The following is a 13,308-nucleotide window of genomic DNA, read 5'->3' as shown; positions in this document are numbered from 1 at the left end:
CAACTTCCCCATAGCCAACGCTTCAACTAAAAGTGGCCATTGACCTTTCAAGCTTTTGAGTAGTGATGCAATAGAATAGTATTTAAAAGAAAAATGGTTATCGAAATTTTGGATCCGGTTTCCCCGTAAGTGTTAATAGTTTTAAAAAGTAGGTCACATTTAAAGTCGGTCACATTTCGGGGGCGAACGTGCAGGCAAGAAAATGAGTTTCAACTGAGGCCAGGTGGCCTCCAACCAGGTGGGAGGAGGTGGGGGTCTCCGAGCAGGGAAGAAAAGCCGGGATCTTTCCGCATTCCCGGTCCTCGGGCGCCAGCTCTGCGGCAAATAGCAGAGCCGAGCGCTCTCCGGACTGCGAACACCGAGACCGGCCACCCAGGACCACAAGAGCGCACTGGCCAAGGCAACCCCTCTGCAGTCCGCGCAGGTGAGTCCGTAGGGCTGCCGGGCTGCCGGAAGGAGACGGTGGGGCGGAGAGTAGGAGGGAGGGAGGAGCCGGGCAGGGCGGGTGCGGGAGATCGCGAGCAGGACCTCCGGGGGGAGGGGACTGAGAGCGGCCAGCGCCGCTTAAGGAGGCGCTGCTCTCCGCCCCCGGGCAGCCCTCTAAGACCTGGGCAGAGAGGCCCGCCAGCGGCCCGCTCCCCGGGACTCCCAGGCGTGGGCGCGGGGGCTGGAGAGGCGGCTCCCCCACCCCATTAATGTGTCAGAGCGGGAGGGGCCATTTCTGAGGACCTCCAGTTTCTCCTGCACCACCCCCCTTCACAGAATGTGCTGCCTGGAGAGTCGCTCCGAGAAGGCGCGGAGGGATGGAAAAGACCACTACCCCTCAGTACGGAGGACCGAGGGGCGAGGAGGTCTGCTATCCGCTTAACCTCCGCACACAGCTGGCACGGGTTGGGGGCAGGCTCCGGCCGCTGAAACCCTGACGGTGGCGGCTGGGGGCTTCTCCTGCGCGTTTCCGAGCACTCCGAGGCGTAGGGTCAGAGGAGGGCAGATTCCCAGGCATCCACCCAACCCCGGCCGGCCCTGGAGAGCGCTCTGAGTCCGTCTCCCCCGAAGCCTGCGCATTAGCGCAAGAGGCTCTTTAAAGCAGTAGCGGGGGCCGCGGTCACGTGAGGCGGATTCCTGGAAAGTTCCTGGAAAGCGGCCTCCGCAGCCGCCGGGCAGGGCGCGCGGGGAGCGCGGACCAGGGAGGGAGGCGGGGAGCTAGGGAGGCGCGTCGGTCTGGGAAGTCGAGCGTACACATCGCTCTGTGGACAGACGTTTAACTCTAGTCTCGCCGCCGCTGCGGCTCGCGGGCCTTGGGCTTCCCTTGAAGCATGAGCTTCCTTGCCCGCCGCCACTGGTGCTGCGCGGGCAGCGGAGAGTTCGCGCCGGAGCCCCGGGCGCACAGCCTCAAGATCCCCTTCGCCCGCAGCTGGGGTGCCGGAGGAGCTCGGGCCGGGGCTGGTGGCAGGTACCGGTCCGGGGAGCCCGACGGCTCCGCCCCTATTAGAGCTGGGGAGGGCACCCGGGCGCGGCCGCGAGCCCGGGCAGACTTGGCTTCCGTAGTTTGGAGCTGCCGGGGAAGAGTCCGAGCTGCGGTTCTACCCCGAGGCCGAGAGCTACTGCCTTCTTTCTCCGGTTCCTTCCCAGCGTCTAGAAGTCTCCAGAGTTTTTTTTATTTTTTTCTCCTCTAAAATGCCATCCAAATTAATAATCCTCCTAATAACCTGATCTCCCGCTCCTCCCCACTCGCCCGCCTCCCGCCCTGGCTCCTTCCTCCTTCCCTCTCTCCTTCCCATCTCCTTGGTCGCAGCCGGAGGGAAACTAAGTGGCTGCCCTGGATCCGGGGTGTCTGAGCCCGGAGGGGGTGTCCGAGCCCGGCGGGTTGAGGCGGTGGTTCCTGGGGCTTATGTTTGCCCTCTGCGTAGAGAGCTCCCGCCGCCCCTGCCGCTGAGCGCAGGGCTCGTTGCACCCCCAGGCATCTCGTTCCCAAATTAAAAGTCAACAGGGGAAACTCGGGCAGACACCCCTCCTCCCGGGCCCCTCCCGTCTCCCCCGCCCCATGTCGGCTAGGGAGACTGCCTGGTGCGGAGGCGGCGGCAGCGGCTGGGGCCGAGGTAAGGGCTCGGCGTTGGTTGTCTAGCACGTCCCGCTGCTCACGCTGCCTCCTGCTCCGCCCCGGCTCTGGTCGAGGTTCGGAGTCCCCGCGAAGGCTGCGCGCTCGGGCTGATTCCTCGACAGCGCCCGCGGCGGCAACAGAAGCAGCCGCCGGGCTTCGGGAGCTGTGGCCACGGCGCCCCCCACCCCTGCCCCAAGCGAGCGCCGGAAAGTGCGGGGGAGGGGAGCGAGGCAGCCTGTGTGGCAGGGTTGCCGCAGCTTCCTCGCCTCTGCGCCCGGGGCTGCGGGCTCTGCCCTGGGAGCCCAGAGGCGCTGTAGGGCGGGGAACTAGGTTTGTGCGGGGTGCTTCCTTCTGCGGCTCTCTGGGCTGTGCGGAGTGTGAGATAGGAGTGCCAATTTGGGGACTTCTGTTCTTTCCTTTAAATTTTTTTCTACTTGTCCTTGACTAGGGCCTATTTACCACCGTACCCGCAGGTGACTCTGCTTTTCTAGTCTGCGATTTCAGCTAGCGGCCCTGGGCGGGAAAACACCCGCTCCTCACCCTTACCCTGCTCACCAGCCCCTCTCAACTCTTGCGTCTTGGATCCATGCTCTCTCTTTATCCTTTTTTCTGTAGAGCGGGCGAGGGCAGTAACTGGATGCTTGGGGTTAAATGGTGCAGGAGTACAGACGCGGAGTCGTCCCCGGGATTTTCCACGTATCTGTCCCTCCACCCACACCCCAGCCGCTGGGGTCCAGTTCCGACTGACCCAACCCTCCACTTTCTCTTTGTAGGCAAACTGTGCGTGACCGCGCCTGCGGGGGATTTTGCCATCCGTGCACCAGGACCCGGGGAGGAAGAACCAGCAGCTCCCCATCTCCTCCTCCTCCACCAGCATTTCGGGGACCCCTCAGGGATTCGTTTTGGGGTTCCCACTGACTTCCAAGAAGGACGCGTGCCCCTCTCTGACCTCAGCTCGGGCGGCCACCTGTCTTTGCCGCCGTGACCCTTCTCCCATGACCCTGCGGTGCCTCGAGCCCTCCGGGAATGGCGCAGAAGGGACGCAGGGACAGTGGGGGACCTCGGGATCGGCGGAGGAGCCGTCCCCGGAGGCGGCGTGTCTGGCGAAGGCCCTTCGGGAGCTCAGTCAAACAGGTATGGAGCGGACTGGCCGCGACGCGTGCGAGAGGGGGCGCCTCCCCAGAGACGCGGCTGAGGCTGTGCTGGAGAGGCTGGGAAGTGGGGCCGACGTGGGAAGCAGTCGCTTCCCTTCCCCTCCGCAGGGCGGGGGACTGCGAAGAGGATGCCCGCACGGCCCTGGATCCTTGGGAATGCGAAAGAAAAGTGGTTCTCGAGGGACTCAGAGGCCTAGGGGAGTTTAGAGCACGAGAGTCGCTCCTGGGAAATCGCCTCTTAAGGCTGTGGAACCTTAACTATTTATCGCGGCTGCTTGGGGTTCGGCACTCGGGCCCAGACCCTAGCCGCAGATAGTGCCCGACGCTTTTCCTGTCCGAGGGGTGCGAGAGCGGCGAAAGGGCGCTGCGCTGCCAGCAGCTTCAGCTGCATCCGGCTCCCGGGCCGGGCAGCCGCTGCAGCCTGGAATCTTGGCGACCAAGTTCAGGGACGGACAGATTGCCGCGCAGGCTGCTGCCACAGAGGCCGGAGGAGCGCGGACTGAGAATCCCCCGCCGAGAGTGGCCTTGCTTGTTTTACGTGCATTCTTGCGCTTTACGCTGTGGTCTCTCGGCATCTGACAGAAGAAAAGATTGAAAAAAAAAAAATTCTGGCAGACCATGCAGACTTTCAAAATCTGGATCCTAAAAACTTACGTTTGGGGCAAAGTTGAAGTTTTGGTAGCACTAGGGAGAGGGAAAAGTCCCTTCACTTGCGGTTCCGGTCTTTCCGTGCAGGCCACGGGCTTTCCCCCAGCGGGAGGAACCGGCAGATTGCAGGTATCCCAGCAATTTTCTTTGTGGGGGTTGGGGGAGGTGAAGGACCATTGTTCAAACTTTTAAAAGGCAAAAGGTCGATAAGTCCTTTTTGAAGACTGGATGGGCCAGGGAGGAGGTGCAGGCAGAGAATGCTGGGGTGACCGACGGTTGTGATTGGATTTGGATTAGGGCAAAGTCCCAAGAGTTTATGGAAGATTGTAAACTTGAAGTACTAATTATTAATTAGGCTTTCTCGTTTCTCAATGGCTGATAAGGTAGTTGTAGTCAAAACGGCAAACAGAAGCTATTGTTCTAGAACTGCACGTTTAAAACCAGTAAATAGTGGTGCTTTCCAGGGCTTTGAAATGAGATGTATGCAAGTCATTAACAGGTTTAGGGAGAGTGGGGGTGGACACCAACCATCCAAAAGGTTGTTTCTGTTTTTACTCTGTTGGAATTACAGGAATTGGGTTTTCCACTTTTTAAGGGCATGGCTTTTATTTCTAACTTCTGGTTTATTTCCAGTTTACTTTAAATCTTTGATTTGCTTGAATAGTGTAGGAGCATCAGTCTTGGACAGCCAGTGTGTCATATTGGAAACATTCTTTTGTTTCCTTAGGAGAAAAATCTTAAGAGAGTTTAAAGAACAGCTACAGAAAGTTACTTTTTAAAAAAGAAAACTGGCTCACAGTTTGGGAAAAGAAAATGGACCTATGTTTTCATTCAGTTTCTACAGAAAGTATTTATGGTAGCCTCTGGGAAACTTTCACTTGCAAACCTCTTTTTAGGGCTAGAAAAATTGTTGCCAAGTACTTGCTCTATTTTAAAAATTCTCTATAATAACTACTTTACCCTCTTTTCTTTCTTTGTTTCTTTCCTTTTTTTTTTTTTTTTTTTTTTTGAACAAAAACCCCAGGCTGGTACTGGGGAAGTATGACTGTTAATGAAGCCAAAGAGAAATTAAAAGAGGCACCAGAAGGAACTTTCTTGATTAGAGATAGTTCGCATTCAGACTATCTACTAACAATATCTGTTAAAACATCAGCTGGACCAACTAATCTTCGCATCGAATACCAAGATGGGAAATTCAGATTGGACTCTATCATATGTGTCAAGTCCAAGCTTAAACAATTTGACAGTGTGGTTCATCTGATCGACTACTATGTTCAGATGTGCAAGGATAAGCGGACGGGCCCAGAAGCCCCCCGGAACGGCACTGTTCACCTTTATCTGACCAAACCTCTCTACACATCAGCACCACCTCTGCAGCATCTCTGTAGACTCACCATTAACAAATGTACTGGTACCATCTGGGGACTGCCTTTACCAACAAGACTAAAAGATTATTTGGAAGAATATAAATTCCAGGTATAAGTGTTTCTCTTTTTCTAAACATGCCTCCTATAGAGTATCTCCGAATGCAGCTATGTAAAAGAGAACCAAAACTTGAGAGACGGCTCTGGATAACTACGTGGAATTCTCAGAACAGCTGAAGTCAATCTAATTTAAATGTGTGGTGAGGTAGCTAGATATTTAAAAGTCCCCTAAATATTTTTACCTGAGTGATGCTTCCCTTCCTAAGGCTCACCAAGACCAGTTGATCCTTTTAAGCTAAAAATCAAATGTCCCAAGTAAAGGCTGAAGAAACGTTTTATCAGAACACTATGCCTTTCTGAGCTTCCTTCCTGTTAGGCGCAGTGTCCTAGCGCCGGTAGTAGAGAAAGAGCTCTGCTTGGGAGTGCTGAAGAAGTGGAAGGAACCAGACTGACACCAGCTTAACTTCAGTTTTGTATGCCTGGTGATCAGAATCTATTTTAGGACTTTGGATATTTTGCATTCTGGTGTACTTAGGAGTTTTGTTAAACAGATATGCTTGTGAGTATTTATCCTTCATTTTATGCAATTAACCAAATCAACCAAAAAAGTGACCATGAAATCCTGTATTTGTCTTTTTACTACATGTATGAACTCTCTCATGTGGATGAGTACTGTAGTAATCCATTTCAAGGGAGCCTTATTTCAGAACATTTTCAAACTGGTGCAAACGGAAAAGACTTCATCTTTTCCTCTAAGGCTAAAGACAAGAATGTCATGCTATACAGGTGCAACTCAATCCCTGTTAATAAAACCATGTAGATAGAGACGTTTTACCCCCTGAAGTAACTGTGTCCCCACCTGTTGCCATTGATTTTTCTGCAGTGGCTTTAGAAATTTCCAAGTGGTCTAACCATGGACATCAGCAGTTGTCTCCCTTCTACCATGTAGAATATTTTGACCTAATTTTCTTCCAGATCTAGGGGGATACCTGCCTGTTTTTCAAAGTGTTTATTTACTGCTGTTACCATTTGATTAGAATGTATCAAATAAAAAAAAAAAACCCTGACTTTTACAAGTTGCACTTATTACTTTGAATGGCAGGGGACATACACTTTCCTGGTAATAGAGGGTTGCCATAAAAACTTAGGTCGAGTGAAATAAGCGAGATACTCAGCCAGAGGTAGAATGTTACTTGCCCTTTCCTAAAGCGACGGATCACCCTTGTCCTTTGCATTTTGGAAAGCATAGTTTAGAAACTACAAGAATTGCCAAGTGGCCTGGTCTTTTACAAGTTGAATAGGCATAACACTAATGCCCTCTGTGTTTACAAAAACCTGGTTTAGAAACTACAAAAATTGTGACATGGCCTTTTATAGGTTGAGTGGACACAGCACAAGATAAAAAATAAAAGTTTTATGGCCATTTTTTAGCCACAGTCTCATGACTGTTGCAAATATACCATGTTCTCTGGAGTCCAGACGTTATTCATTTTTCCACCTTAAAAAAAAGAAACGTCCTGCACAGCTGTATACTCTGGTACGTCACTGGGAAGGTGCCCCAAGCGAATTAGAAAATTCAGTTATAGTAAAACGTGCTTATCGCATATCATGAAAAATGTGAATATTTTCATGAAGCTCTTGAAAACCGGTTTTGTGCCTGGAAGGAAAACATAACTATGCGTGTCCAAACAGCAGAGCCAAACACAAGAGATTGCTAGGTGTGCCTTAGGAAGAATTTATCTGTAGCCTAAAATTTACAGAAGAACTAGACTCTTAGGGTTTGGTTTCTGACGGGGAGATAATCTTTCCATTGGTTGTTCAGCTTCTGTGCTTTAGTTACCCTTTTTCTCCACCAACAACCCTGGTTTAGTGTGGGATATTTGACTTTTCTGGCAAAACTTCCACATGATCAGTGCCAAGGGGCTTTGTGGAATTTCTTTAAGGTCTTTTGCATTTCTCTTCTCATTGTTTCAAACCTTCTGCTGCTGCTGTTATTGAGAGGTGGAGAGTGGGGAGTGACTACCTGTGGCACTGTCGAAAGTTCTTCATGATTACTAGCAAGGGACCAATTACAAGAAAACCAGAGGACGGCAAAGACATCTCTGGGGTGTGGTGTGAAACTATTATTGCCTATGTTTCAATCCTCCCTATTCCAAGTAAGCTGATAGGCATCAGGAAACAGTCCTCCCTTTTTTTTGTTTTGTTTTTGGTTTTGGTTTTGGTTTTGGTTTTGTGTATGTGTGTATAACAATTACTAACATCATTGATTTATTGTTTATTGTGTGCCAGATTCTTGCTCAGCGCTTTCCATGCATTATCTCATTTAATCTCCACATGGACCAAACAGAGCGAAGTACAGTGTCTCTAGGAGGTATGCCTTCTGATTTGTGAGTAAGGAGGCATTCCAGGAATATCCTAGTCCTTTTTATTCCTGGAGAGGAATTACAAAGAGCAAATTGCTGCTATTTCTACATTGATCCAGATGAACAAGTCAGAGCAGGCAGTAAAAGGAACCCTCAGCCTTTTTAGTGCTGCCTCCATCGGAAAAGTATAGGTGTCTTAATTAGCGTTGTGCTCTGTGGGATTTGAGTCAGCTTGGCCTAGTGGTTCTTTTTCTAGTTCAGGGTTAGGTCAGGAGGGGGTTAACTGTTTTTCCTGGTGACTGGTAAATGATGCCATTTACCGATTATCAGTGGCCCCATTTTACAGATTGGCCAGACGAAATAGTTAAGATTGTACACTTGTCTAAATTAACCTCAAAAGAACCAGAAAACATATCCAGTGTTCTCCATTCTATGAAGGGCAGTTTGGGGCATCAGTAAAGGTATGTATTATTGTTATTGTTGAAGAATATAGTATACAGATCTTCTATCTCCTCATGGATGTAAAATATTTTGATCTGAGTTTCCATTCTGAGCAGAGTTGAGGCAGTGGAATTTTTTGTTTCCATCACAGTGGGCATTGGGGACTGCTTTTTAGGGACTTGGAGATTTTTAGGGCCTTGGACAGTGGAGAAAAGGCAGTTCAGTGTATGAGCTGAGAGGTCTTTTCTGGCGTGTCAGTAAGAAAGTCTTGACTTCATAGCAATTATGTAATCCAAATAGGTAACAGAATGGGACAGTTGTTTGGGAGTGTTTATTTTCTTGGGAAGGATTTTCTCTGCTTTTAGAAAATTGTACCCTGGTAGGACGGTGGGAGACAGAGACGTCATCAAATAATCCACGGGATGGAATGTCCGGAGATCAGGCGGTGCCCTTCTCTGCTGTGGGTTCAGGCACAGGAGGTTGGGGGGGTTGAATGGCTGTGGTGACATCTAACAGCTGTGCTGAGACCTCTCTTGTCTCTGAGAGGTCTTCTCCAGCCTTTGGAGCAAAAAAGGTGTTGTCATCCATTCTAGGCCTTTCGTTTACTAAGAGGCTTGTCTTCTCCTCTCCCAGTTTTTCACTTCCTAAAACTTTAAAGCTCGAAAGCACGTTTCAGATGAAATAGTTTAGTTTTGAGGTTTTACTAAGGAAGACACGCAGACCCGGGCGGTCAGGAGATTGGCGTGCACCCAAACACACTCACCCTCAGCCCAGCAAGTCCAGGCAGAGTTTGTGTTTGAACACAGATACCTTAATCTCAGGTTTAGTATTTGTAAAAGCTGCACCCTCCTGCCCTTTGTTTCAATCTTCGGTACTCTTCTCTGGCTACCCTGTAAGCCCTACAGTTCTCTGAACATCACGTTTTCCTTCCTTTAAAATTTAGATGGCAGGCCTTGGGAATAGACTGTGGGCTAATTCCCGGTTCTCGGCTCCATCCACCGAATCCAGAAAAATCAGCTTCTGCTGGCTTTCGTGGTGCCTTGATCCACATCAGGGTTTTCTGTTCATTTCCATTTCTCAATGTTTCTAATCTATTTGCTGTTTTAAAATCGAAACCCTGCCATCCATGCTGTTTTGTGACCTCATTTCTGCCTCTGCCAGGTGAGACTCATGCACAGCCGGCGATGCCCAATGCCCGTGATGCCCAGCTCCGGTCCTCACCAGGGAAGTCCACTCTTCCTTCTGGGCCTCATGGCTCAGTTCTGTCCTACTTTACTCTCTTCCTTACCCTGTTAGCTCATCTGACAGCCCCACTGACCATATTATACGCCAAAGAAAGCGAGTTAATTCCCTTCACCTTGAGTTTGGATACTGTAAAGGTAAATGTCTCTTTGTCCCTTTCTTTGATTCCTTTCAGGGTTTAAAGCAAGTAGCCATCCCCAACTGCCACACTTCTGTCATGGGCACATTTTTGTCTTTTAATGTAACGTGTCAGAAGCTGCCTCTTCACTAAGGTGCCTTTCGTTTGAATGGAATGGAAACACCCTCTGTTCCTTCCCTTCTGGGTATCTTCCGAAAAAATGATTCTGTGATAGTTTCATTTTTCTCCTCCTACGTAGGCATGGTTTCCTTGTATTCTCATCTTCACATATTTTTGATTTTTCTAATTTTTTCCTCTATGTGGCTTGAGTTCAGTTTACTTAACTTTATTACTAAAGTAAAGTAACAGCTGTTGCTACAGTAGCTTCTCAAAAGCCCAGGAGTCCCAGATGCCTAGATAGTAAGGAAGCTGAAATCACGGAATAAACCTGGGTTTTCCTTCTTATGTCTTCGGGAGCTTTGTCAATGAGAGAGGCTGGGTCACACGAGTGTCATCACAGAGAATGGGGTTCACGGCAATAAACATTTACTTGAGCCATAAAGATAAAACTTGCTTTGACAGAAACTCTCACTCTGAACTACATCCTTAACTTGCAGGAACTCTGACTTGCCCCAAGGATCAGGAGAACCCTTTGTGAAGTATTGCTCACGTGGTGCTGATTCTGTTAGAAACAGAGGGAAGGGGAGGCACACCAGCATCCTAGAGAGAGGGAAGGAAACACTGCCAGCTACCTCCCTGGTCCGTCTCACATAAATACCTCCTAAAGAGCCCCTTTCTTGGCAGAGAGAGTGGGACTCTGTCAAAGAATTTCACAAAATTTGTATCTCCCCGGTTTCCAACCATGTTAAGATAAAAATTAACATTTTGCTAAACGATTTTCCCTTCTGTTATTTCCGTATGCTTTTTCCTGCTTAGATTTTGGTCTAGAGAGCTGCTGTGATCTTTACATTCAGAAAAGTATTTCCCATGTTATTGCTGCCTGGGGGAGTTGTTTGACTTCCCTTTTTAACATTCCCTCTGTCATCTTTTTAAAAATTAAAGTATAGTTGATGTACAATATTACATTCATTTCAGGTGTACAGCATAGCGATTCGACGTTTAAATACATTTTGAAATGATCTCCACAATAAGTCTAGTAACCATCTGTTCCCCTACAAAGTTGTTACAGTATTATTGACCATATTCCTTATGCTGTGTATCACAGCCCCTTGACTTATAACTAGAAGTTTGTACCTCTTAATTCCCTTCACCTACTCTGCCCATCTCCTTCCTTTACCATCCAGCTGTTCTCTGTATCTGTGGGTCTGTTTTCACTTTGTTTTGTTTGTTTGTTTTGTTTTAAGATTCCACATATAAGTGAGATCATGGTGTTTTCCTCTGACTCATTTCACTTAGTGTAATGCCCTCAAGGTCCACCCATGTTGTCACAAATGGAAAGATTTCATTCTTTTTTAATGGCTAAATAGTATTCCATTGTGTATATATGTATCACATTTTCTTTATCCATCCATTGAAGGATACTTCAGTTGCCTCCATGTCTTGGCTACTATAAATAATGCTGCAACAAACATGGGGCTGCATGTATCTGGTCAGTTTAGTGTTTTTGTTTTCTTTGAGTAAATACCCAGAAGAAAAATTGCTGGATCATGTGGTAGTTGCATTTTTTAAATTTTGAGAAATCTCCGCATTGTTTTCCATGGCAGCTGCACCAATTTACATTCCCACCAATAGTGCATGAGATTTCTTTCCTCCACATCCTTGCCAAGACTTGTTATTTGTTGTATTTTTGATGATGGCCATTCTGAGAGGTGTGAGGTGGTATCTTGTGGTTGTGATGTGTATTTCCCTAATGATTAGTGATGTTAAGGATATTTTCATGTGTCTGTTGGCCATCTGTAAGTCTTCTTTAGAAAAATGTCTATTCAGGTCCTCTGTCCATTTTCCCCCTCTGCCGTTTAATGAACTTGACCCTTGCTTCTCAGTTTTCTAGCATAGCTTCTTTTGCCTCATTTCTATTTTCAGGTTGTGGCCATTGATTCTATATTTGATCAGAAAACATGTTTGTGTTTTACACATTTGATTAGGGTATCTTCTCAGTTATCTGCAGTAATAAGGGGCAGAGAGAATGGGGATAATTGAAACCTGTAAACACATCTATAACAGTTGCAACTTTCTCCCCATTCAGTCTCCTTTACTAGAACTGTGGACAGAAAACCCAGCTGTTCTCTCATTTTATTTTCTTTGTCCATCAGGCAATAAGAATGTTAATAATTAACAAAGTGACTAAAAATATGGCAAGAATGAGAAAATTAAGAGGGATGGAGAATCAGTGGTGTGCTGAGGGCTCCTGTGACCCAATTGTTAAATACTTCAGAGATTTTGTGAGCTAAGTTATTATGAATATATCGTTAGTAGATCGAAGTCATCCATGAAGGGAGTATTGACACACTATAGAAATTGGCAGAAATTGGCAGACACTATAAAGTAAGGCTTCTTTTCCCCCCTCTGGTTTAACAACACACCACAGATCTAGGTGTTACATCGTCCTCAATAACTGAGGCCTCACTAGAGTAAGATCAGTTTATTTGTATCCTTCTTTGTATTAAGTCCAGCATTTAGAACATAGTAGGAATGAGCTATTTGAGGAATTTTTTTTTTTAAGTATGTGTGCTAATCCTATATTGGGCTACACTGCCTTCTGCTGGTAGATCTGCCAGTCTTTTGATCAGTGTCTTTTCCTAGTTACACAATATCTACTGATATCCTTTCAGAGTTTATTAGTAGGGAAGGATAGGACATTCTCAAAGTCATATGACTCGTGTATACATCAACTTTTGTAGCACTAACAGATCAGGGTCTCATTTTCCTTCTAGCTTCATTCATTCATTTCATTATTTAATTTCCTTCTTCCTTTCTCCCTCCTCTCCTCCTCACCTGCTTTCCTCCCTCCCTCTCCTGCCTTTCATTTTTTTGTCAACATTTATTGAGTGCCTACTGTATTATTCACCAAGAATACAAAAGAGTAAAACAATGTTGTTGCATGAAAGGAACGCTTATAGCCCATGGGAAGGGATGGAGAGGAGGGGAACTAACATTTGTTAAGCTATCAAATATGTTTTCTGCCTTGCATTGTCATTCCATTTAGTCCTCCCAACAAACTGGTAAGGTATGTATTTCCCAATTTATTGCAAATGACACTGAGGCTTGGAGAGAGAAAATATCCTGCCCAGTGAGTAAGGGAGTCAGGGTTCAGGCCCAGGTTTTTGTTGGGCTCTGAAGCCCAGTTCTGCGTCTCAGGACACCACGTTGTGTAGGCGCTTTAACTACATGAACAACTTACTGTGAGATGCCATGATAAAGGCAGTAATAGTTACCTATGGACAAGGTGCCATCAACCTGCTTTGAGGAGTTAGAGAAGACCTCAGAGGAAGCTGCCTTGCATCTGAGTATTAAAGGGCAGAAAGGAGTCTTTAGACCCTCGGTGAGGAAGATCTTTCTCCCTGAGGTGGGAAGCCCCATGAAAAAGACCAGCAGGACACCCAAGGCAGGGCCATGACTCTCCTGCCAGCACCATCCGGTTCCCTGGCCCAGCGGCAATATCTCGCTTTCTGCCTCTGAAAAGGCTTACTTCTAAGAAAGTGGAACTTACCCCTAAGATTCTATTGGTTCCCTGAATTAAGTCCTGATTGGTCCATTTGTAGCACTTCATTTACATGGAGCTCACTCCTGATTGGTCCATTTCTATCACTCCTGATTGGTCCAGTTCTATAAAGCTTGTTCCTAATTAGTCAACTTT

The 13,308-nt window shown here is 47.6% G+C and overlaps 1 protein-coding gene across 5 annotated transcripts; it reads left to right on the top strand.

The window, feature by feature from the left end:
* The first annotated feature begins 596 nt into the window (after nt 1-596).
* Nucleotides 597-6,400, top strand: SOCS2 (suppressor of cytokine signaling 2). 5 transcript variants are annotated; one of them, XM_014567390.2, is made up of 3 exons: nt 597-851; nt 2,875-3,235; nt 4,928-6,400. In XM_014567390.2, exons 2-3 carry the CDS (start codon nt 3,097-3,099, stop codon nt 5,383-5,385), a joined length of 597 nt encoding a protein of 198 aa, XP_014422876.1. In that variant the 5' UTR covers nt 597-851; nt 2,875-3,096; the 3' UTR covers nt 5,386-6,400. The 5 variants fall into 5 exon arrangements, with proteins under 5 accessions (XP_014422876.1, XP_006194415.1, XP_032349519.1 ...); XM_006194353.3 differs by lacking the exon at nt 597-851 and adding an exon at nt 1,181-1,453; XM_032493628.1 differs by lacking the exon at nt 597-851 and adding an exon at nt 1,535-2,099.
* Nucleotides 6,401-13,308: the final 6,908 nt, after the last annotated feature.

The sequence above is a fragment of the Camelus ferus genome, chromosome 12 (genome assembly GCF_009834535.1).
Source record: "Camelus ferus isolate YT-003-E chromosome 12, BCGSAC_Cfer_1.0, whole genome shotgun sequence".
NCBI lineage: Eukaryota > Metazoa > Chordata > Mammalia > Artiodactyla > Camelidae > Camelus > Camelus ferus.
The sequence above is the reverse complement of the archived record's forward strand: the minus strand, read 5'-3'. Positions and strand labels throughout refer to the sequence as shown.

What these genes read in the sequence shown, in the direction of transcription:
- SOCS2 (XM_014567390.2), top strand. Translation starts at nt 3,097, where the DNA reads ATGACCCTGCGGTGCCTCGAGCCCTCCGGGAATGGCGCAGAAGGGACG. An exon ending in TCGGGAGCTCAGTCAAACAG is followed by an intron (nt 3,236 to 4,927) that starts GTATGGAGCGGA and finishes CAAAAACCCCAG; the next exon opens with GCTGGTACTGGGGAAGTATG.